Source organism: Aythya marila (genome assembly GCF_965140915.1).
Source record: "Aythya marila genome assembly, chromosome: 7".
In the NCBI taxonomy this organism is placed as follows: Eukaryota; Metazoa; Chordata; class Aves; order Anseriformes; family Anatidae; genus Aythya; species Aythya marila.
The window spans coordinates 35,823,293-35,849,515 of NC_139048.1; the positions used below are offsets into that span (position 1 = coordinate 35,823,293).

Genomic DNA, 26,223 nt, shown 5'->3' on the forward strand with positions numbered 1-26,223 from the left:
TGTATATGTTAGAAATCCAGTCCCTTCATGGGCAAGCTATTCCCATGTTTTACTGTTAGGAAGTTTCACCTTGTGTTGGCATGTAAATTTACAGTGTAATAACTTGGCTGTAGTCTGTACATCTGGCATGAGTAACAGGCTGATTGTCGTCTAGCAACCTTGGACATAATCCTGCTCTATCAAATTATCTTCATTTCATTCAGGAGCAGAGTCAAATCATTAGTTATAGTTAATCCAGTCGTTCCATTTTTCTTTTATTGAATAATGTCCTGCACCATCTATAAATGCATAATAGCAAGCTGCTGTGATATATCCTAAATTAAATGATGGTCATGTAGGTAGTGTTCAAGTTGTGTTTATTTCACAGGGTATTGGATACCTCATACAACATACTTCCCATGGTGAGCTGGTACACTTGAATACTGCTCTTGGTGTTTCCTCCTAATAAAGGAGGAGAAAACTTCTGTTTTCATTTCAATAGTTCCTTTAGATGGAGGAATGAATAAAGTCAAGAAGCAAAGTCAAATATTTTTTTTAACAGGGAGGTCTGTTTTTTATTTGTTTTGCTAAGCTCGTGCAGAGACAGTCGATTGTCAGGTATACTGGACAACTACAGCTTTTGCAGTGTTCTTGGAACATATTACATGATAGAAGTCTCTTCTTCTGTGCAGGAACTATGTCTGAGCGTTTTGAAACCATCTGGCAGTTCTGTGGCTTTGTATTGCAGTTATGTTCAGAATAAGCAGAAAAGATAGACAACAGAGAGAGGGAGTGTTTGGAATGGCTTATTTGCCAGCAGTCACATTTCTGGTGCTTAACTTCAGTATGAAATACTTTGCTGTTGTCACCATGAATCGTGTGATTAATTCTTTGCTCCTGGCAATCCTGGAATATTGAATATTGCTAGAAATACAATCCAGACAAAGAGCCAACTTTGTGTCACATGGCTACCATGTAGAAATGGACAGTGTATTTCATGTAACATTCCTCTGATACTTTCATATTTTTTCATATATTCTTAGAAATGTTTTTATGTTTTTATATACATATGCACCTATGGAGACCATCAGCAGCCTGCTAGTAGCATTTTTTATTTTTATGTTTTTAACCACAGAAGTTCCACATTTACTGCAAATGCTGACTTGCTGTTCATATTCAAGGAATCTCCACTTTCTGGGTTCTCTGCACCACTGAAGTATTTCAAAGGGGTTGCCAAGGCGGTTACTGTTCTCAATTTGTATAAAATCCCAATTTTCAGCATGACTTGGAACAAGATGCATGGCATGCAACAAGCCATCTGATTAATCAGCAGAGAATTTGCAAACATCAGCAATGCTTCAAGATGATATAGGAAGATTTTACATCATGTCTCCTTGTGCTTTCCATATATAGTACTTTGCCCTTGCTCTTCTCCTCATCTCCAAGAGAGTTCATGGGAGGTTTGTGGTTTTACTAAACATAGAGCTGCCTGGAGCCTCTGCCTTTTGTTTTTTCCCTTCCTAATTGGCTTTTAGTAGTTATTTTTCAAGCATGATGGTGTCAAGTCAGTTTGTCCAGGAGTCGATCATGTGATTTTTATCATAATGATTATGTAAACGCTTACTCCAGCTTGCAACTTTATTGCCTTAGGTTTTTGCAAAGGCTTATTGAGATGCTCTCCATAAAAAAGTCAGTGACAAGGGTGTCTTCTAGGTGGTAAAGGCATGGTGGGAGAGAAGGAAATAACAATAAAGACAAATGCTTGTAGCTGGCTTAACTGAGGCTGCTGCTGGTGGTGCTTATGGGATGGGTGTAATGAAACTGCTGCTCTCCTAGTTCTTTATCATTCTAGAGTGGTCTTGACAGCAGGAAGTTGCCTCGATAAGTATCATCTTGAGCTTAATTTTCATACAGTGGCTGATTATGGGATTTCTGTGATACCATGGCAGTGGTTTTGTAAAATCTTTCTCTAGGATACAGGTCGGAGATGCGCCTGTAGAATCAGCATATTGAAAAGAGGAGCTAATGCTACTGAGGAAGAGAAGAAACTGTTTCAGTCTGAGTGGTGGAAGCTTTGATTGATATATTTTGAACATTTTAACACTAAGATTGGGTTTTATCTAAATGTGTGTGCCACTAGGTCCTAATAGTTCTCACTCACCGCAGTCGGGTTATTTTTGGGAATAGTCCGCTGGTGTTATAGCCCCAAGGTAGATGCAAGTTGGAGGAGCTTTGGAACTTGGGCATGCAGACTACACCTAATGGGTGAAAATGAAGGTGCTCTTCCACAAAGCTTGAGATGGTTAGCAGGGCAGAACACAAGGAATGTAACCATACCCTCAAAGCTTGAGGAAACAATACAGGGTTAAGAAATGGAATTTGAAGTGGTTTTGTAGATAGCAGTTCACACTCCTCAGGCATACCACTCATAGTCTACGTGTATCACTTATTTAGTCCATAATCCTGAGAGCTCCTTGCCCTGCTGGATGTATCGTGGAGGTGATGCACTGATGGTGAAGTAACAGGAGCTGTTACAGGTCTCGAAAGAGTAAACATTGCAGCACTTCAGTGTGTGTCTTTCATGGGCATTTGGAATATCTGTAACATGCTGAATTTCACAGGTCACAGCAGGGCTGGCTTAGAGGCATGCTGTTTCGAAGTATGTGGTGGAGACTTACGAAATTACTTGAGGCTATCCTTTAAAATGATCCCATTTCAGTCTTTGAGTTTTGATCTTAGCTGCTCTTGAGGAAGAATAGGATGAGACCACAGGCTTTCTCTTCAATCATTTATAAAGCTGCTAAAGAGAAATTTTAAATATTGTGGCAGAAGTTACAGGATTTTCTTTTTATTTCTGCAGAGCAGAATTAAAAGATTCTGCAGATCATTTGGGGTGATGTCAGATAAGTATTTTCATCAAAGAAGAAAAAATAAAGATTTACAGATTTTTGTAGTTTCTTTCTCTTCAAGCAATAGATAACAGCACAAATAAGATTCTTTGGGGAAAATAAAAAAGAGAGTATCTTCATGTTGTCCTGTGACCTCAACATAACATTGGGAGGATTGTTTCTCTGTCCTTATTTTATCAAGTATATTCAATTCTTATAGTAAGCTTCTGACTATAGATTTCTAATTCTGTGAACACCTTCTAATAGATGAACTGAGCTGGCAGCATTTGAATGGTAGTATAGCAAACATAATATTTTCATGATGGATGGTGGTTGACTGGGCAGATAGAAAAAAGAAAAGGTCACATACACAAATGATGGTGATTGTTTTGGTATTTTTTAACCAGGAAAGGATTTATTTATTTTGCTATGGCTGTAAGTTCTCAGTATCCGTAATTCTAATAAATAAAGGATAATGAGTAAATGTGCTTTTTCAGGGTAGTAGCTTTGTAGAAGCTTGGTAGCTCTCTGCAGGGGTTAACAATGTAATGTGTTTGACCTGGGGTCCAGAAAAGGGGGTGTCTGTCTGATGAGGTTCATTGTTCCCCTCTTGTTCATTGAAGTAAGCATCTTTTCTGGCCTGGCATGTGAAGCCACAGCTTGTGGGTCCCACCTGCATATCTGGTCGCTGCGTAATAGCTGCAATTGAACTCCCGTTATAAAGTCTCAGCAGCTAAATTTTAGCAGTTAGAAGTTTTTAGATGATTATATTCTATATTTTGGATACTAACACTGGCTTCTGTCATGTATGAAGCCTCTACAACTGAGGACTCCTTTTAGGTATAAGTTGCATAAACACATCTGTAATGATGCTGTTTGTTCTCTGGAAGGGGTGCCCAGAATGCCACAGAACTGTAAGTCCGCTGCTCTGGTGGGCTTTGGTTATACCTTCACCTTTCAGAATTGTTGGAAAAATCAGTTTGGGGGAGGGGTGGGTGGGACCACACCCACTATTTCTTCTTGCAAAATCTGGATCAGTAGTTCCAGATTGTTTTAAACTATTTCAGCTTGTCTTTCCCATTCTTGGGAAGATATTTATATTGTCTGTATCTCATGTCAAACCGTGTTTTTCTTTCTGCTGAATTCTGCCATGTGTTGCTTTGTTTGTAAGTTGCTTCCAAGCCAGTAATCATAAGCACTCCATCTGGTTTGGGAGCAGAGTACTGATAATGTAAAGGGACATTTCCACTATTCTGTTTAAAAGAACCCTCCATCTGTACCAAATCTGCCATTTTACTGAGATTGTAAAGGGTTTTTGTTAGTAGATCTTTTTCAAAGAGGGGAGGAGATTGAGATATTTATTTTCCTTGCTTATCTACTCGTTACGTGATTCTGTGTGCAAGGCTCTGTCTCTTTCCCAAGCTGAGAATGACTACAGGAATTTGCAGTTCGTGTAATTTAGGATGCAAAGTAACAAAAGGATCCTGATTTTTTTTTTTTCTGATGTCTATAACAAATTGATTTTGATATTAGTATCGAGCCTTTGCTTTATTACCCCATGTTAATAGCATGCATGTGAGAACCCATCCTGAATTCTGTAAAATGGATCCGCAAGGTTAAAAAAATACAGTGTCAGTATGATTTACGACATGAGCTGTCAGAGCTGAATTGATGGATGGGAGTGTGCTCAGATGACTTTTTGGTGCTGTCAGATTTCAGTTTTTCTTTGCACTTTTCCTTTGTAAATCTGATGATTGCCCTTTTAAAATTAATGGAGGGAGAATTAGGTATCTTCTCTTGTGGGAATGTCACAGCCTGACCCCGGATGAGTTTGTGGAGGTTAATAGGCAGCGGCCATCTACCGGTCTCGTCAGACCAAGGTGAAGCTGAAGAACCAAGAGCCAGCGACTACAAAAACAAAGCAGCTCTGGCAGATGCAGCAGGCATGGGACAGCCCTCCTGGAGGGGCTGCTGGAGGGAGCAGCCTGATGCCTGGGCCCCACTGGCGCCATGTGCAGCACCAGGGCCACCCCTTGGGAGCAAATGGCACAGGTTGTTGGTGAAGCAGGTGCATAAAGAGACTGCGTTGAATCCTTTTCTGCAAAAGCTTTGTTGCTCCTTTCCAAGCAAGTGGTGCTGTAGCTTCAGGAGAGCTGTCGGGTTGCCAGTTCTTTGCCAGCAGTTACGACACCCAGCGGGCCTTGTCTGTTGGGCGAGCTTGTGCAAGTTTCCATAAAGCTGTCCAACTTAATGTTTTTATTGACAAAAAGAACTGTTCAGCAGGTTTAACATTTCATGTGATTCCTTTGGATCCCATTCCAAAAATCATATTTTCTTTCTTCCTGTTCTCAAGCAAATTTTTAAAGGCAGAAGAAAGGTACTTAGGCACCTGTTTTTTTTTTTTTTTTTTTTTTTTTTTTAATTCAAAGCCATCCACTCTTCAGTTAGAAACAAGAATTTGGCAACAAGTTACTAACCCTGTGCTCTTGGTTTCCAGAACTGTGGTGTTTCCTTTTGGTATTTAACACCAAATCAGAATTCAGTTTTAAAAGTTGGATATTTCAGGACACTGTATTGTGGCAGCTCCCTGTGACACCGTGGCCGAGGTGGCTGAAATCTCTCTTTGAAACTGAAATCTCTGCTACAGGGAGCTCGGCCACAGATGTGTCAGAGAGGTAAAGTCATTCAAACCGACTTGGTCATCGTCTTGTACTTAATTGAAGGCTCTTCCACCCCTGCGGACAGCTGTTAACTTCTCTGGGTTTAGTCGGTGGCAGAAGTGGGTCTTAGTCACAAATACTGAACTGCCATAAGCAAAAATGTGCAGAAGCAGAGTGCAGTCGGTAATAATTAGAGTGCATCATCATTGATATAATGAAGTAATGTAAAGCCTGATCACCAGAGCGTGTGGCCTACGTTACTTAATAGTGATACGTTGGGGCCTCAATTGTTTTTTACCTACCTAGGTAGCGCTTGGAAGCAACAAGTTCGGCATTGTAACCCAGGGGCACAGAGCTGGTGCCCTATGTGTGGATTCTAGTTGATGAAGACATGGAGAAATGTTTCTTGAAATATGAAATTATTCTCAAAAACTTTAAAGAGATTATTCTTGTATTTTTGGCTGAGGCATTGGACATACCTGATCAGACGCAAATATTACAGCTAGATCATTTTTCATCATCTTGCCCCTTGTTCTGCTGTACTGGAGTCTATCAGGGTACAGCCTGTGTAAGGGGGAGCAGGATGTGATCCAAGCAGTGCGATGTGTGCTGTGCAGGTGCCTGTGGAGAAATGAAGGGATGTCAGTAATCCCTTTCTCAGAAGGTGGACATTCTTTGTAGCCACTCCTAACAACAGTTACTGTAGGAGAGCATGCAAGAAAATTCCTACTGTTGGCAATAGTTTTCACTGTAAAGGAAGAAATCTTTATACTGAAATTGTGAATTTTTCTCAGGCTTTCCTTCCCTCTGGAGGAAAAAAAATAAATTTGCTCTTGATAATGCTTTTTATTTCTGTAATTTTGGAACTTGAAGTATATAGAGACCAGCCCTTTAGTTCAGGAAAATAGCCTCTAGAACCAACAACTTAAATCTATAATAATTAGTCATCAGAAAATCTGAATAAATATAAAATTACCATGGAGGAGGAGGCAGGCATATGTGGTATTCAAAACACACAGAGTGTAAAATGATGTTATTGTTTCCTTTAGAAATAGTTCAAAGTAGTCTGCATTAGAAACAGCTGATAAGCAGAATGACAAAAGCTTTTTTCACGAGTGATTCCAAGCAGCGGTGGTTTTCTGATCAGCTGATGCTGCAGCTATTTTGGGTATTCCACAGATCATGATTGCATGCACGGGGAATGATTGGAGGCTGCAAATATGGTAAGCGAGCCAGGAATCCTGGGACATGCTCTGTTACTAACTTAATAGTCTTACAATCACTTGTCCTTTGCCATTTAAATAGCCAGGGGAAGTCTAACAAGTGACTGTGCTTAGTTCTTTATTTAAAAAAAAAAAAAAAAAAAGAAAAAAGAAAAAGAAAAAAAAAAGTACTTCCTGAGGCTGCTATTTTTAACAATGATGCAGTGTCCAAAGTGTTAACTAATTGAGTCATCAAGTTTCATATCTGGCCACAGAAAATGGCAGTGGAAGAGGGAGAATGCTTTCCAGAACAAGTAAGCATTTGTAGAGTCTGCATTAAGAGTGAAATCTGCATATTGAGTTTCTTAGATGAGTGCTTTAAGTCTTTAACTGTATGGAACAAAAGTGGATGTAGGAAGAGGTATGTTTCAGCTTGTGTATTTTGTGTTCTGACGTTTGGGTTACAGCGTAGGCTGCGGCAGCAGTCAAATGGTATATGGAAGTATTTGTTCTCTCCTTCTGAATAATTGCATTCTGTTCAGGGCACTCTGTAGAAGACGTGTTAAAATTGCAGAAACATTTCGTAATGTTTTGTTCTGTCATTGGGGCCTTAAGTAACCTGTGTGTGCGTAACAGTTTTCTTCACTGAAATGTTTTAGCCAATCCTGCATATTTTGAAAAAAAAATACTATATTTTTAAGGTGCATTTTATAAAACATCTGTTTCAGTGATAATTCATAGGGCAATTCAACTGAAATGTAGCCTGTTACTCTACTACGCTGGTAGCCTCCTGCAAGGAGGGACCCTATCGCTCTTACTCTTTAGGGTAGCCCCGCTGACCTCCAAGGTGCTCCCTGTGTGCTGTAAAAATTCCTCATGTGAGGAAGCTGCTGTGAAACGGCATCCCTGTACCCTGGGACATAGCCTCTGAAGGTCTTCAATAGCTTGAGTTATTCACAGCAGCTAAAAAACACAAGGTTAGAACAATTACGCTTCATGTGGCTTTACTGCAGAGTTAAAATAGAGGTTCCCAGGAAGCTGTGGGATCCTGTCATTAGTACTGATGAGTGCCGAGCTTTCTGGAAACTTCAATTAATGACAGTATTTTCTGTAGCTGGAAATGTTACTTACGATAGCGCCCAGCAGTTTACTAGCTGATTTCCACATCAGCAATATCTTTGTGCTCTGAAAAAATACCCTAGTGAGTCCTCTTAAATACGTATGGTTTGGTTTACCTCCTGTCAACACAGGACTGGGTTGTTGCTCCCTGATAAAAACCGTCTTGGAAATGCTGGTTGTTTCCTGGTGATACTCTCCTTGTTTGTAAATTCGTTTCCACTAGGAATTTCAAAACTGAAAACATTTATTCTTGAATTTTTCTTTGTGAAGCGATTTCTTATAGAGAAAGTTTTGTTATATTCTGTTGTGTTTGTTTGTTTGTTTGTTTGTTTTTATGATACTTTGTTGAATCCTTTCCTCTGTCTCTTGGCACAATAATAATAATCTTCTGGGTGATAAACATCTTTGCTGATGCTTTACATGAGCCCGAGCAGTCCAGCACTCCGTGAAGCCCTACAAGTTTGTGTGCCACAGCTTGGAGAGTAGGCTGAAATGGAAACCTCGCTGCCGCCAAGCCAGGGGCCGGCAGCGTGCGGGTCGGCCGGCTGCGCTGCAGCAGGGCGGTGTTTGCTCTTGCTTCTCGGGGCTTTGTTACGAGGCGCCTAGAGACTGGGAGTTCTGTTAGTGTGTGCACTGCTTGTTTATTGAGGCTGTAGTAGCTACTTGACATGGAGTTGAGCTATGGAGAAGGGGTACAGTATATACTGCGTTTGGAAGTTTTCTCTTGCTGGCATTGCTTATGGTAAATTCTGCTTCTCATTCCATGGGCATCTAAATCTCCTGTAGGTAGCTGTGTGTGTGTTAGGCATAAAGGAGAAACAAGAAACAAGGTCTACTTCACTCTGTGTTTATCCTGTAGATTTTCTATTCAGAAGTGCTATCTTTAACATTGTCTATAAATGGCTTATTTTATCATCAAATCCTAGGAAAAATTACTGTATAGAGCTGCTAGGTAGTATTGTTGGCCATAGCTTATTTCTATAATCATACAATAAACTGGTCTGCACTTTAATGATAGAAATAAAAACTAATTCTAACTCTGTGCTTATTAAAATACTAAAGGTCAAGTTTTTAACCCATCCTGGAAAGTGTTAATTCATTAGGGAAATGCAATTATTTTATTTGATTAAACAGTGATAGTTTTCAAATGTACTTCATGATCATGGTAAGAAACAGTGGTTGTTTTCACATGATAATAAACTATGGAGTCTGGTTATTGAGAAGTAAAATGTTCAAATAGTTCTGTTATTTTTATTTTTGTCCAAAAAAAAAAAAAAAAAAAAAAAAAAAAAAAGCTGAAGCACCTCCCTTGATGTTCAAATTAGCAGAGATCTTCAAAAAGACTCTAAACCTCTGGTGCATAGTGGCTTTGAAAGGCAGAATAATACTGGTTCAGTTCTGCAGCTGCAAAGGGGCCATGCAAAAATGGCACCCTTTACTTTGCAGTGATTTGTCTGTGTATTTAGTCACCTTTTTCTCACTTGAAGAATAAAACCAAGCAATGTTATGTTCTCTTCCCCTCTCTGATCACCTCAAAATACCTGTAGAGCTCAGACTGTTCTCGGTGTTACTCCCTGGCTTCATCCTGTTGGTACCTGTAAACCCTGACCCTGGACAGAGCCTGGTTGTGCTAGCCTCTGCGCTCCTCCACACAGACAAAGCAGCTGTTGCCCCGCTGGTGGGTCAGGCTCCTTTTCCAAAACAGAGCTGTGTGTTTAGAGGCAGTGCTTGATTGTAGGTTAAAACTGCTGATAACAATCGAAGGGCTGTGTGATTTGTAGTTTTTGCTTGCTGATTTTAGTGCTTAGGCTGGGAAAAGCAATTTACCCATTGGTATCTGCAATAATTCTCAAATCTGGAACATGTGGAGTGAGGAGCACAACGTACTGTTTCCTCTGTGTGCAGCAGGCAAGCACCCTGCATAATTCCTGCTGTGGCTTGCTCTGCCGGGCCTTTGTGGTTGATAGCAGCGGGGTGGATTCGAATGGGTCTGGAGTTACTGGCTCATATCCATGACAGCAGAATCCCACCAAAACATGATAAAAACAGGTTGTGTTTGGTGGGGAAATTCAGCTCCCATAGAACAGCATGGCCAAGACAACACCACCCAGAGTACCCACTGGTGCTGTCCTCTAATCGGACTCAGGTGTCTTTGGCCTGAGCATAAACTTGTCTCCTGGCAGGCTGCTCAGCGCCTACGTTTAAGAGCTGTTACCTGTCCCGTCTACAAATGTCCTCATGAGTTTGGGAAGCGCTAGCCAGGTTTTCCTCCTGAACAACCACAGGTATCTCAGCCGGCCTCTGGCTCTGGGGAGTGTTTGAATCTGTTGGTTTATTGGTTCCATTGATAGCTTCTCCTTGTACCAGGCCATATATATTTCACAGCAGGTCTACACAAAGAGGCCGGGACAGATTGTTCTGTAAATGTTCTAAGCTCTGCTGAAGTCAAATGCTGTTACAAAGCTCATGTGATGCCTCTAACCAGCCCTGCAGAACTGACTGTTATCAGGTTGTGTTGTGTTGCAAATCTTGCCCTGGGAGTCATCTTAGTACCTGGAAGCTCTTTGGTGATTCTGACTGACCCCTTGGATTGTGCATCTGTCACATGAGCCACATGGGCTTTTACAGCCAGAAAAGCAAAGTATGCAGGCGTGCACATTGGAAGATCCTCTTTGCTTCTGTCAGAGGTTATAATCCCTGCTAGGAAACCTGTATGGTTGGCACAAACTGGTAGAGGTTTGTGAATACTGTAAGGATGCTGAGTGAAAAGTGTCAAAGGTTTTAAACTATAATAGATAGCTCTACAACTAGCCATTCAAACGCCTCTTAAACCCACAAAAGGGCACACTTTAATTGCATGTGGGATTTGTGATACTTGTAGTGTAAATGGGTGTGTTGGTGCATATATTATTGCCACTTCAGAAATAGCTTGACCAGTTATCCTCAAACAATCTTTTGATTTAATAATAATCAAACTTCCAAGGCAGAATAATTTTGGTTTGAATGAGGGTATAAAATGGAAAAGCAGAAACAGAGTGGGAAAATTCCAGCTTCACTGTAGTAAAAGCTCTTAGTTTGTTTAAAAGAAGTTCAGTAGCCTGTCCATATAGCTTATTTCCTGCACTTTATTTACAGAAAAGTTGTATTAAGCGCTGACATGCAGTTCACTCTACTTTATCACCAGTAAATTTCACTTAACCATGTCTGATTGAAGCATGTTTACTTAGTAGTCTTGCAGAGAGCTCACTTTGAGCAAATAAAATCTCCCTCCCTAAAGTCAGCAATATTATCTGATTTAGGCTTATGCTCTACCATTATTTCTACCATTAACTTCAGAGGGGACGTATCTGAAATTGCAAGTAAGTATACTTTTAAAATGTTTTAAAGAGGGTTGTTTATTTTTTTCCTCTCCTTTCTGGATCCTGATTCTAAACTAGGTACACAGGTGATAACAGGAGGTGGACCAATGGTCATAATTCCTGCCTTCATTCAGTGGTCTGAACTATGCGATTTTGGCACAGCAATGGCTTTAAATTTGAGCCTGAGATATGCTGAAATTACCTCCATGCTCAGTGTGTACCCAGTTTCTGAGAGAAAAATAGCAGGGAGTAGATCAATGGCATCTCATCTGCCTTGAGATATAAGAGAGTTGTTATCTTGTGGTGAATATAAACATAAGAAGAAACCCTCTGAGCGTATCCAGCCTTTCTCTAGCTCTTTGTGACTGCAAAAGCAGTTAGGAAAGTCAGTGATTTACTTCATACTTAAAAGTGCATGAAAGTAAAACTTCAGAGAGTAAAAGATGAGTCATTACAGACTTAGGAGTTGCTTCCCCAGAGTTTGAAACAAACTTGAAGAAGCTGAGGCTGTCAGACCAGAGAACGAATTTTGAATTTTAGATGCTGAAATATTTTTGTCCTAAACTATACTGGATGCTTTTCATTGGTAATATATTTGAGTTGAGTACCACCTAACATGGTACATGGACTCACTGGTAAAACCAGTGATTTCTCTGCTTTTATGATCTTCAACGGTGTGTCCCAATTTACCTTGTTGTTCAGGTTTGTATTTCACCCAGGGTGGTCTCATAGCTCAAAAGTCAGTACTAAAGGGATGATGTTTTCCCATTAAAAGAAAATAATTTTCATGATTTATTGTTTATTCATGCATACTCAGGCTGTGTAGTTGTGCAGATGTATGTCAATTTGTAGTCCAGAAAAATGAGGACCTTGCTTTTGGTGTCACTAATTTAACACATTCATACTTGTAAATGTTTTCATAAATTCTTCAGGGGGAGCTGACACATCAAAACTGTGTTTTCAGAGTCTGAAAACCTCATCAATGCAAGCTGGCAAAGAGGATTCCAAGTTGCCTAGACCCTTGCCTCCTGTCTGAACATTGGCCCTGGGGGATTGCTTTGATGTCATTTCAGGTGCTTTTTGTGGGGTTGTCAGACATTAATTAGAATTCCAGTTAAATTGTTCTGTATTTGTTGAATATCTGTGGTGACAAGTAACTAATATGGATGGAAATAGCAGCTTTAGGGGGATTTTCAGCATGTATAAACATGTTGAACATAACATCCATGTAACGTGGATGTTCAGCAAGGGTTTCCCATCTAACTCTGTGAACGTCTTTTGTGCCTTGGAAATCACACACCTTCACTCTTTGTAGAAACAGGAAGGGTAACAGCTGCTTTCCATTTCCAGTCTGTGTTTGAGTTCCCTCAGGAAGCAGTCATTCAGGCATTTAAAGACACCCAGGGCAGGATTAGTTGCATCACAGTTCTCATGAATGGCTAGATTTATTGTCCACTGGAGAAGATCGCATGCGTAAAGTCCAGGCAACTTGTACAGTAGGAGAGGCGTCACAGCTTCACAGGAGATGTTTGGCATTGCATGCAAACAGCTCACCCCAGGCCTCCTGATACTGTTAAAGGCAGTCATAAACACCGCTTGCACTGGGAGGTGTGAAATGTTCCTGTGTGCCCCAGCTTGAATATCTCTGGGTCTGGGTCCTTTTCAGCCATCTTCTGCTCAAATACAGGTGGCTCATTTTCGGCTGTAACATTGAGCACAGGTTCAGCATTTTGCTGAGACAGCTAGGGTTTTGTAAATGATCTTCAAAAAGATCCATGCTGAATCTGCGTGTTAGCCTTACCTTGTCTTGTGGTCCAATGAGGAAAGAAACTTCTTTGTTTGCGTTGTTTTTTTCCTGTTTTGGTCTAAGATGTCTAGAAAGGAGGAGCAGAATCTAACATGCATCCTGAAAACTGCTTGGACTGATTAAATGTGTGATTTTTCTTGTAATTATTTTTTTCTCTGCAAACATATTAGATTGACTACTGCAAAGGGATAGAGCCCTTGCAAGTACTGTTGATTGTGGATTCAGGTGCAATTGCTGCAGAAATATGAGGTACTTTAGTCTCCACAGGTACGAGCAAGAAGAGGGATTTCACACAGCCTGAAACCAGTGTATTTTTTTTAAACTTGTGGAAATTGGATCACAGTTACATAGTTCAAATAGGACAAGTTATGGGGACATAGTAGATAGTATAATATTTTGGCTAGTTTATCATGCACAGTACAATAATATGACCAAAAAAACTGACGATTAAATTCCATGATAGGCTAAACAAGTGGAGGGATTTTGGTTTTTTGACCAGTAATTAAATCATTTATAATTCTACAATCATATTTAAAATAGCTGGCATTCCCTAGCCAAAGGATGTATCCTTTGAATTTTCAGGCAGTGGGAATGGAGCTTTTCCTCTTGCCCTGTGGTTGTTTTTAGGGCTGTGATCCCAAGAGCATCTCTGAAGGATAATTAACAGCAGAACTGCAGATAGCAGTTGGCCCCAGGCTGTCACATTCTTATCAGAAGAAAACACTGCGGTGTGGTATGTAAAGCATGAGTACAGCCATAGTTGTTTGCACAGAGAACACTTTGTCATGCATCCCATCCAACCAGCCCCTGTTCTAATGAAGAAGAGGCAAGTGACATTTTCTAATGCAGATTTAGTTAGACGGTAGGAGGGTGAATGGATGAAGAATCTCCCCTAGAAAATCATATGGCCAGCTTAGTTCACTTGGTTCAGTTATTGCTGTTAACAGGCCGGTATGATTTAATTGAAATAAAATTTTATCCCTTACCAAGTGAATGTAAGACGTTTGCCTGGAGGAAAATTCCTAAATTAACATAGGAGCAAAATGTAGGAAATGCTGAGGACCTCCAGTTTCCAGTGTAGTGCTTCTTACCTGTCAGAGTTGGGCCTTGCACCAAAGAAAAAATCTCTCAGTTGCAGAAAGCCCACCCTTACCAAAATAAGCACGCATGCTATCAGCTGTTTTCTCAGGTCATCTCATGCTCCTGCAAGACTAATTTTACTGAGCACGTTTCCAAATGGAAGTAACGTAAGTTCATCACTTAAAATGAGGTCACTGCCTCCCCCCGCAACAAATGTTAGGCATGGTTAGCATCTTTTTGTTGGGACTCAAGCCAGAATGCATCCTGCTCCAGCACAATGGGAACCTGCTGGGGGTTTCCCTTTACAACAGCTACTGTTAAAGATGGAGTGAAAAACAAAACCCTGCTCTCAATGCAAAAAAAAAAAAAAAAAAAGACCGGATTTTTAATCTGAAAAAGAAGTCACTGTAAGCAGAACACAAAGGCAAAAGGGATGAGCCATAATAAAAATACTGTCAGTATGGGAGAGGGGCTGTGCATGTTGAAGATAATGGCTTTACACCGTAGGGGTCTGCTAAATAATACATAAGCTCTCAGTTTTCTGGAGGGACCCTCTCTATTCCCATGGAAAAGCCAGGCCAAAACCTGGGCTGACAGTCAGTGTGATATTTGCTAACAGATTTTGTCTTTACTCATGATAAATACCCTCTTACTTCACTGTGAGCACTTGCAGAAAAAGATACTGAATATGTATTCGCTGGTGTGAGTCAGCATCAGCATTTTCTTTTTTAAAATGGAGGCTTAAGGTAGTATCCGACTGACTTAAGAATTCCTCTTTCCTGTAACAAGAGTGTTTTTAACTTACTTATATAGCTTTTCTTCAAAACAGGGCAATGAGGGCAATGGTCTCAGGTCTTACCCTTGGATGTCACAGCAACTAGAGAGCTGTAGGGGAAAGAAGGGCTGGGAAATGGAGCACTGTTACCAGTACTGCTCATCCAGCCTCAGCCCTTTCCACGGACATCCCTGGGATGAATGTTGTTAAAATGAGCTCCAGACTGGGAAACCTCCTCAGGGCTGCAGGCAGCCTGCGCGTTCGTCATCATGCTTTGTGTTAGAGAGTTGAGTTGCACTGTAGGACATGGAAGGGAAAGACACAAAATTAAAAAAAAAAAAAAAAAAAAAAAAGTGTGCATTGCATAAGCGCTCTGTTCATCAGTCAGTCTGCATTTATGCATTTCTTAAAACCAGAAATGGTTCCTTTTTCTTCCAGAAAGTACAGTGGGGAAGAAACAAGTCTTAACATCTATGAAGAAAATACTTGTTGTTATGCACACATCAGTGTTGGTACTCTCATATATCCACTATTCATGAAATACTGTCTGCCACTCCACAACTAAATGCTGTGCACAGAATCTGAGGTGTGCGTCTCCAGGAATGAAAACAACTGTAAGAACAGTGATAATAATTTGGGTCTGGATGTAGAGAATGAAAAGGCAGCATCCATAGGGAGCACAACAGAGAGCAGTGAAAGGCTTTAGGGGATAAAGCCTGTGCCGAATGCACAAGAAGAAGGGCTGCAATCTTTGTGGCTGAGTGTAAGAACATCTGAGGTTCAGGGGGTTTTGATGTATTTCCCATGCCTGTTGTTCTCTTGGTATTTGTCAAGACTGTGGAGAATCACAAGCCAATTCTCATCTTCATTTCATATTGGGATTGACTACCAAAAAAAAAAAGGGAAGTGGGGGGTCTGAATAGACTGCTAGCATACAGGATGCCTCTTGGGAATATTGAGGTTTGAATAATTAAGAATGGAGTTGTTTTTTTTAGGTCCGTTAAGGAAATGCCCTGTCGATGTGCTGTCTGTAGGCAGCTTGTCTTTCAGACACCGGCTAGGGTGGGATGTGGAGGTGGCTGTGAAAGAGCAGTGGCCCACCAGGGAGCACTCACCTGCCTGACTGTCCCATGTGTAAACCTCCTTTGTTCCTTACTGCATTATTCAGTGCATTTAACGTAACAGGTCCTTGACCAGCCTTTTACATGGGCTCCCAGGCATGATGACAATCTGGATAAATAATTACTAACATTATTGTTAAACTTATTTGGACTCTAACATCCTTCAGTGATTTGAGCCTCAGCTCTGATTCTGTTCCTGCCTGTGCCATACAGTGGCAATTACAGGCTCTGTCAGGGACTCCAAGAGTCTCTGTCTTAAGCAAAAAAGTGCCAATAGGAAACGGCACCTCTCCATTTCGTTGGAGTATTTGGGAAAGAAAAGAATTTTAAATATCGAATTTAGGCTTAAAACAGAAATGTAAAGTTGAGAAAATTTTAGGCCCAGAGGTGTGAATATTGCCTCGTACCCTTGTTCACCTCTTTCGACTGGTTCTCACTGTTGAACTGTATCCCCACGACTCACTGCAGTATCCCTGCGACTTGAAACTCCCAAATGCCATGTGAGCCCTACTGCCACAGGGGCAGAACAGGCACGTGAGGCACCTGAACTGTACGTAGCAGCTCTGCAGTTCAGCTGTGGACTGTCAAAATACACTGGTGCCCTTTTATTGAATAAAGTAGTTCAACGCAGGATGACTCAGAAGTCTAGTGCATGTATTTTCTTACTGTCCCAGTGCAAAATAAAAATACTATGATAATACTAGACATAGATTTTGTGTTAAAATGTTTTTTTTTTTTTCATTGGAAATCCAGATGGATGATTTCTGATCACCTATAATAAGCAAACAGTTCAGACAAGCAAAGTTCACATCTACTGGTCTCACTGCCATTTTCTAGGATGGGCTTATTTGCCCCAGGTTTGGGGAAGGATGGGATTTAAATGGATTTGGATTGACTTCTACATTGAGAAGAATGTCAGTGGTAGCTGATTTATTGTGGTGGTCTTGCATCTTGTTTTATTTGAAACTTTCCTGTATATGGCTCTATTTTGGAAGGTCAGTGGGTCTAGTTGAAATGACAGTGGAATATAAAACTGAGAAGTGACTGTAAACTGTAAAATAAGTTTCTCCTGTCCACAAGCAACAGTAGATACCACTTGGAAGTCCCCAGACTTGGAGCATATTAGGATCTTAAACCATGTTATTGTAATACCGCACTCAGCACGCAAATCATAGAAGGTAGGAGAGCGCCATTAGCACTGCGGGGTAAGCCGTCCTTAAGAGGAATTTCATCTTCTGATTTCACGCTCCTTGTTCAGGTGGGAGGTTGGCTGCTGCCTGTGATTCTGGAATGCCAAATCTTTTTGTCATCTTTGGAAGGTTGTTCCAGGTGCTGTGGAGCTTGTCCCCATGAGTTCTTGATTGCAGTCACCGAACAGTATTTTCCTTGTTGTTAAAACTGGTTTTGTGCATTCGCTTATTTAATTGGGAAGGGAGGTGATTGACCTTTGTGCTTAGCTTTTGTAAAAGTTGCATATGGTTTGTTAGTCCTCCTGGTTTTTGGAAATGGAAAGCCTTAAAAACAAGGGTATTCAAGTCATTTTATAAGATAGAAAAAGCTTGTAAGACTCGTCTCCGTTGGAGTAGGTCTGAAATAATGCCTTAGTCAGTGGGAAGCTGGAAGCCGGCAATGCTGCTTTTAGAGAGGCTTGAATTGATTTTGGTTTCCAAAGATGCTGGCTCACTTTTCTGTCTGATGTTACCGTGTGTTTCTGCTTATGGCAGAGACCATAATGGATGGAGAGAATCCCAGAAGCCCTGATAAACTTTCTGCACAACTGTACAACCCCAATTTGTTGTCCCCTCAAAATTTCTGTGCTTGGTGCCCTAGAAAGGGTGAATTTTAACTCAGTCTGAGGACTTGGGAGCTTTGGCCAAGGTTAGTGTACTGGGTCTGGCTGGGATGGAGTTAACTTGCCCTGCAGCAGCCCATACAGTGCTGTGCTCTGCACTTGTAGCTAGAACAGCACCGCTATTGCCTTTCTCAGTACGTAGGGATGTGTTACACCCTGGCTGTGAAGGCAGCTCGTGCAGTTTCACTCGAGCTCCATCACGTTCAAGCAACTGGAAGCCATTAGTGTGGAAGCTGGGATTGCCAGCTCATTCCAGCTGAGGTGTAGGAGAGTTTTTGTTATCCCCAATGTGTTCTGAGTGGCAATTTCTCTGGGTGCTTCCAGGTTCTTACTGCAGTGCCTCTGCACGTCTGCACTGTTTCGCCTGGTTTGCACAGTGAGAGCTGGTGAGGGTGGCTCTGAGCCCCCAACCTGCCTCACCTGGCCGCTGCTGGCACGGCTGTTGCTGGTAATTTGGGGAAAACAAGTGAGTTCTCAGGGGTGACTGGCAAAGGGAGGCCTTCTCTTGGCTTGAGGGCTTTCAGGAATAGATTTGTGCATCACTTAGCAGCACCTGAGCTGGCTTGATCTGAAACATTTTTATACATCCCCACGCTGGGAGTGTGACCTAACCTTTGTCCTCCCTCTTTATAGAACAAGTGCTTCCAGGAGAAGTCCTTAAAAGACACGGGCACTGCTGTTTCTCTGCAGTGAGACAGCAGTTTACCATTAATGCGAATATTAGCCATTTATCATTCCCTCTTCCTCCCTTTTTTTTTTTTTTTTTTTTTCATTTCCCTCCATTTTGCTTGAGCAAATAGAAAGCTTCAAATGTTTCTGAGTACCAGCATGTTTCTTGTCTGGCAGGAATTAAGATGACTGCCTGGAACTGATTTTTCATAGCAAGCTTGTCTGGTGCATTGCTTCCCCACCCAGAAGCAGCTGTAAACAGCTGATGTTAATTATCGTCCACCTGCTGACTGTGCCAAACAGACATGCCATTGCGCTGTGACAAAAAGGGCTCCTGGTCTATTAAGCCCTTCCTCATACCTTCGGTAATGCTGATAAAGTGCTGACCTGTTTTTTACCCCAGTGACTGCTGTTGCTAAGCACTGAGAAAATGGCCTGTCTCCTGTAATAATCTGCATCGCACAGTTCGGATGATCTTCCAAATGCCATTGTTCTCCTGGGTCTCTCCAGGCAGCTATTTTTCCCCCAGATTGCTTACAGTTCTTACTGTGCAGCTTGTCGTAGCACCTTGCTTTGGATAGAGCCTAACTGAACATGGGGATTTGAGGGCTGTTTCGGTGGAAGCACATCACAGAAATTGATTTGTATTCAATTGTAATGATCAGCATGGTGTGCTTGGAAAGTAAAAATTAAGAGCAGAGAAGATTGTACCTTTTTGATTTAACATCAAAAGTATAATGCCTTGTGGACAGAACTTAGAAGAAAATGAAGAGTATGTAAGTAGTGGTCCTGTCCTTGAAAGAGAGAGCTTCTTGTATTGAAAGTACTAGTGGAAGAGCCTTGTAGCTTGTCTCTGTGCAAGCAGAAAGCCGTCTTCATGCAGCTTGCTGTTTTGCTGTCATTATGCCCAGGATTGCTTCATCCTGCATGAGAAAGTGACTTCAGATGGACTTGGAGGCAGTGCTTGAACAGAACATCCAGTTTGCAGCAGCTGCATTGACAGGAGAGGAGAAAAGTCTATAGCAAATCTAGAAAACGGGGAATAAAAAATCAGTTAAGTGCTGGATAAGTAACTGAGTATTGGTGCCAGGATGTTTTATATTTCAGCAGTTATTGCCTTTATTTTGTTCCGCTAAAGGTAATCACTGCATTCTTTTAGAACCTTACAGGATCTCAGAGCATTTAAACCTGCAGTGAGGGAAGCCTGTGATGAAATGATGCTGAGAAAAAACGTGACAGTTCCTCTCAGGCACAAAAAGATGCGTTGACTTCCCAAGATGGCAGGGGAAGCTCTGGTACAGATAAAATCAAAGACTATATGATTTTGTCCCTCTTGAAAGCTAACACCATTCATTCCACTTGCTCTAAGGCAGGATCAGCATTATCTAAACCGTTCTTTGTGGTTATTTGCATAACTCATTGTTAAAACCCTCTGGGGATGGGATTTACTTTTCAGTGATCTCTTTCATGACTTAACCATCCTTTCTGCCATCCCGACATTTAAGCTGAGGTCATAATAAAGCAAATTTGAAAGCCATCTTGAAAAGAAGATCTGAAAAAAAATAATATGCAGTGAAGAGATGATGGCATTGTACCTAGGGATTTCTGATTGCTTCACTGAAATGTGGACAAATATCGTAAATAAAATGTGCCATAAAGCGAGGGAGAATGGGGAAAATAAAACATTATCAAGTCACTAGATTATAACATGCCTTAACTCATAGAGTTATGGTTTTCATTCAGGTAGTCCAGCCTTTCAACACAGAGTCTTTTGCTTTTTAATCTGTCATGTAAGATCTCATAGTACTGGTCCAGACTGTTCAGCTTGGATGTTGAAGGTGATGCAGCTCTGTTGGAAAGAGCAGAATGGTTTCCATGGAGTCCTATCCTGAGTCTCACCATGTTTGTCTTCCTTGCTGAGTACCAGATGTGTCCCTGGCTACTAGCCTTGTGTGTTAGACAGTGCTGCATAATTGACGTTTATATCTGAAGTCAAACATGGTGCTGCCTAGTCAGGTGGAAAGCCTGTTTACACCACAGGGAGTTTGCATAAGCAAGGAGGGCAGGATTTGACCCATATTTGATAACTCAGTTTGAAATCCTTCCCTGTCTAGTTAAATGTGTGCACAATACATTGTGTCGTAAGTAACTTCTTTGTCAAGGGAATATACTTCTTTATGGTACTGTAATTTCTAACAGATTTTTTCCTTCTTTCTTCTAGTCTGACACGAATGCAAGTTACTTGAGAGCTGCTCGAGCTGGCAACTTGGAAAAGGCTCTTGACTACTTAAAAAGTGGAGTGGACATCAACATTTCTAATCAGGTTGAAAAATATTTTCATGAAATTTGCTTGATATACTCTCTCCCTCTTTCTCGCATCTGTTTATATATTTGCGCTTCATGTCAGCGATAACTTATGTTTGTTTTTTGATGAGCCATGTTTACGTATCTTACCCAAGTGAACTTTTGTTTTTACAACTCTTCCCAAGACATCATTTCAATTCTAGTTACCGAACGTTGTGCTCTTTAACATTGTCTTTCATTTCATTTGTTTTACATCAGGTCATGGGACATCATATGGAACTTGAGATCCCAGAACTAGCATGTCCTGACTTAGTTCATACTCTGTCATTGCTATCTAGTTGTAAAGTTCACATAAGAATAGTTTCTGGAAACAGCCGTCTCACTGGGATGTAATCTTTCATCTCCTGATGTGTTGTTTGGTTCAGTCTTTTATGTTTCATTTTCTTTTTTTCCCTTATATTTTTAAATAGAATGGGTTGAATGCTCTCCATCTCGCTTCCAAAGAAGGACATGTAGAAGTTGTCTCTGAACTGATACAGCGAGGTGCCAGCGTAGATGCAGCGACAAAGGTTAGTCAGGCCCGTCTAATTGTTCTCTTGGTCACGCTGCTGCCATGGGTGCAAGGTGTTGGCCAACTGATTACAGACATTACTGTAGCACTAATTGCCCATTTCCCACTAGTGAAACGGTCTCAAGGATCCTTATACAAACATTTTAGATTATAGTCGGTGTCACAGATTATTAGGGATGTGATTTACTCAATAAATTGTACGTTTCTGTTTAGGTCTCCATATGTAGGTTTCTGTATCTTCTAGAATTAACTTAGCCATTGGAAATAGTAAGAGTATTTTATCCAAAGAAATACTGTATATATTAGACTGGTCCATGTTCTTGAAAGCATTGTCATGTTTTCAAGTTTTGTACTCTTTTCAAATATGACTGTCTCTCATTTCAGAAAGGAAACACAGCATTGCACATCGCATCCCTCGCTGGGCAAGCAGAAGTAGTCAAAGTGTTGGTTACAAATCGGGCCAATGTCAATGCACAGTCTCAGGTAAAGTAATATTTCTGGGTTTTGGTCTATCACAAACATTGCTGACATGAAAATTCTTCTCCCCTTACAGTGTTGTTAGGTTTGTTTGGTAGAGTCATAGTATTAATGCTGGTCCTTGAATATATTTGATCTATTCAGTAAGATTAATACAAACTTGCAAAAATCAAGAAGCATCCTTTTCTGGCTGTTCCACACAATGCAGATAAACGATGACAGGTGCAAGGACAAAGTTTAAACGCACAGCTGCTGTTTTATTACTGAACCAGACATTTTAGTCAGTGTAGTGCTGAGTTTACTCCCACCTTGTAACTCAACATACAATTAAAACTTTAAATGCTTCCAGCTCTCTGCTCTTCTGCTCTACCCCTCGCCAGGTCGTCAGTTATGAGAAGCATTATGGGGACATCAAGTCTTGTTTTCCCCTGCAGACACAGTGAAATCCCAAATTGTGTTTAGGTCTTTTCCCACATGGTATGTCAGCCATAAGGTGGGATTAGCTCTGAGTTGTCCACCTAATTCACCAGCAGAAAAAGCGTAGAAATAATATCTTAATTTTAAGCTGTCTGGGTGTCACACAGACACACTGCTGGAGGTGAAAAAAGCACAGCCATGTCCAGGGGTGTTTGCAGGATACTTGAAGTGGTTCTGTAACAGGCAGCACAGAAAAGCATTTACCCTTCAGCCTTAGATCTGCCCTCCAGTGTCCCAAGAGCTGCTAATTGTTACAGAGTCAGACGAGATACTGATAAAACCACAGTGGAAGAGAATTTACTCAAATGAGAGGGATCTCATTTCACATAATCCAGCGTCTCAGGCTTCACTGAGCTCTTCCCCTTTCCGTGTATGAAGAGATGCTGTAAGCATATGCAGAGCTTTTAAGTTTGTTGAAGTCCTTTGAGTGAACATTTAGGTCAATTATAGAAAATTTGAAGAGGGAAAACAGTGTTGGTGTTCAAAGCAGCAGAATGAAACAGAGGAAAACGCTGGCTCAAAACATGAATAAACCTCAGCCAGTTGGAAGCTGGGTGGCTTTGTCACAGGAGGTGTCCTTGGGTGCCTGCCCTGTTTCTGTTCTCACTGCTCAGGGGCTGGCTGGCAGGCAGTGTCAGAGAAGGGGGATCAGATTAGGAGGTGGCCTTAACTGGCCCAGTATTGCCATTATTCTGCACTATAAAGATGTAAAGATGTAGGCATGATAGACACTATTTGTTTACAAAGGAAATTTTAAAATTAACATTAAAAATGTTGTGTAGTACATTTTAAAGAATCGTTCTTATTGTCTGTCAAGTAACACAAACAAAAATTTGAGAGAGTATTTCAGGAATGTTAGTTATTTGTGATCTGTATTTCATGTTTCTCTCACCCAGACAAAGCAAACGGACTACTTGGTTCCACTTTCTCACTCCTTTATACTAGCTACATACAGTAATATTTGGTTTCAGGCTCTACAGAATTTGAAGAGAACAAAAACAGTTTCAATTTAAATTGTGACTTTTAGGAAGTAAAACAAAACAGAAACGTTTCCAGTGGTTTTCCTGTTGAAGTAGGAAGGCTATGAAAGGATTGTCTCTTGTGGCTCAGAACTTGTGTATTCAGCCCTGAAACTAAAAATAATTTGAGATTGTAAACACCTTACATAACTGCATTGTCCATACCCCCTGAGGTTTGCCCACGTTACCCTAATTCTGCTAGCACGTGAGAATAAAAGATTTCTCTCCCCCATTTGAAGGCCAGTGATGTCTTTGCTTGAGAGATGTGTATATTGGCCATTCCATGCCAGTACCTGGGAGTGACTCCACCTGAGATCAGTCTTCCTGGGGAGATCCTTGTTGTCCCTGGAGCACCCTGTTAACAAAATGCCCTGCACCAGCTTTGTCTGTGGCTCTGCATCACTTGAGCCTTTCTAAAGCTTGTAATAACTTTCTTTTGAGTTTGGCTTACCCACAGAGAGACCACCCAGAGGTTTTGGTTGTTTATTTCTTTTTGATGCTGACCCTGTTTTGTGTGAGTTGGGCTTTGTTTTGTCTTCCCTTGAAGATAACAGCTCTACCTTCCCGATAGCGCTAGCAGTAGTAATGTTAGGTCTTTTTAACCAAATCTTCCTGTCCTTATAAAAAAAAAAAAAAAAAAAAAAAAAAGTCTGGATTTGGTACCACTTCTTAGGGCTTGTTGGCTGTCTGGAAATTTCAGTCTCTTATTTTGAGAGGGATGAAAAAGCACAGTGTGGGGGGAAAGATGATGAGTACTGTACAATAACTTTAGCATAGGAGAAAAGGTTCTGCTCTGCCTCCAGATGCTATAATAATACTTGTTTCTGAGAAACTTCACCTATTAATTATTTTCCAAAACTAATAATTAGGAAGCATTTCCTGCTTGCTTTCTAAATGCAAATGTTTAAAACTTAAAAATAAAAATAAAAAAAAATCTTAGTTTCCAGCTGAGTTAGTAAATAGATATTGAGTGTGCCATGAAACGATAGGGAAAAATGCCAGACACTGCTGTTCACTATAAAAATAACCTGTAATGTGGCGTATTAGATCCCTCAGCAAGCACTTTCTGGGTTCTTTCGTATTCATTAAACAGAATTTTAACTGTACAGTAGCTAAACTGTTAGGCCTTGTTTCTGGAGAGTATATTAGCACATTGCTTTGGCTCTGGAAGGACTTCAGTGCCTGCTTTAGGCTTGTAGCGGTGCTTTACTAAATAGACACCAAATTACTCAAATACTGGAACAGCCACAGACCTTGCAGGCTGTGTAAGCCTTGTAAACATGTGGCTTCACAGCTGCTCAGTGTCTCGGTGATTGTCAAATTCTTCTTGGATCAAATGTCCAGTTCACGCCATTTCCTCTCCAACTGTCTTTTTTGTCTGACCTCCTATTTGTTTCTGCTGCCAGTGAAGCCTGTGTGCTTGGCCCCAGGTCACCTGCACTCTCCTGCGTGCTCTGGGTTGGCTGTGTGCCATGCGGCTCTGCCCCATTGCTGTGACAGTCAGATGCTTCTCAGCTGTTTTTACTGTGGCTGCTATAACTCAGACATAATTCACTGCTGCAAGTCTTAGACTACAATTTGCCTTCATCTCTCCAGAATTCAGGATGTTCATGGCTTTGATGCAAATACATGGCCAGAGTTATTACGGCTCATCTCTGTTTGGCTCTATTAGTTTCCTGCAAAAGCTAGGTCAGTGTCCTTTGTAAGAGTTGCAGCTCTAAGAGCTGCTCCCCGTGCTCCTTTCACCCTGCCGAAATATGTCTGCCCTGGCCGTGTACAGACCTGAGAGTGCTGACACTGTCTTGGCCAAACCCGGTCATACGGAAGCCCTTCCTGACCTTCTCTGTTACTTAAGCCAGATGAAATACCATTTCTGTTTTACCCGTTGTTTTTAACCACCCCTGACTTCTTTGTTTTATTCTGTTTACTGCATTGACACTTTCAGTCTGGGATGAGAAGTTTTCATGTCACTCAAAATCCGTCTTTGCCTGCCTTAACTGTGTTTCAGCCTTTCTCTAGTGTTTGGATATGATAAATCAGAGGAGAAGGGGATTGTTTCTGGTTGTTTCAGCAGGGCAAAACAGTTCAGTCGATATAATATGAATGTTTTAAGTTGTTATTGTTACATTCCATTGTGTCTTTTAAAATAATACTACCCTTCTCCTATCTTCACTTAAATCAGCAGTGATCGTGCCACTAACTTGTATGTGAGCATGCAATTTACTTGTTTTCCTGCTAATCTACCAATTTGGCAGATTTTTGGTATGTTTAAAATGTTAATGTTTACACTCTTGTTTTCCTATTTCAGAATGGTTTCACTCCACTGTATATGGCAGCCCAAGAAAACCACCTGGAGGTTGTTAAGTTTCTTCTTGACAATGGTGCCAGTCAAAGCCTTGCCACAGAGGTAAAAGTTTGAGTTTTACAGTTCATGAACAAACCAAAATGTGCTTCAGCAGTGATCCTTGCCAGCTGATACTGAACTTGTCTTTTAAATACAAAATCAAAGAGCAGTACAAATTCTCTTTGTGAAGCGTGCTGATGAATATCGAGTTACTGGCTTTTAAAGATTTTTAAACCTTCTCTTGCCATTTCTAAAATAAAAAATGACTCTAACTAGAAACAGTTCTAAAAATAGATGTGCTCTTAGTCATTACTGGTAATATTTCAGGTTATGTACTCAAAAAGGGAAGCTGTGTGCATGATACAAAAATTCTCCACACTTTTCTTAAAAGTACTGAGTGATGCAGGGGGCAATCATAAAGCAAGAAGTGTTCATCTATGCTTTGAAACCAGCTCTGGGATACCAGTGAAAACCCAGGGTTACTTAGCGCTTGGAGTATTTTCTGAACTGTATTTATTAC

At 40.9% G+C, this 26,223-nt stretch overlaps 1 protein-coding gene across 3 annotated transcripts in view; it reads left to right on the forward strand.

Annotated features, from left to right (window-relative positions):
- The window catches only part of ANK3 (ankyrin 3), a 350,688-nt gene that overhangs the window by 187,939 nt on the left and 136,526 nt on the right, over nt 1-26,223 (forward strand). For all 3 annotated transcript variants that reach the window (XM_082764471.1, XM_082764470.1, XM_082764472.1), the window contains 4 exons: nt 20,733-20,834; nt 21,286-21,384; nt 21,771-21,869; nt 25,668-25,766. In XM_082764471.1, coding sequence (XP_082620597.1) covers nt 20,733-20,834; nt 21,286-21,384; nt 21,771-21,869; nt 25,668-25,766 — 399 coding nt within the window. The remainder of the gene's footprint in view (nt 1-20,732; nt 20,835-21,285; nt 21,385-21,770; nt 21,870-25,667; nt 25,767-26,223) is intronic.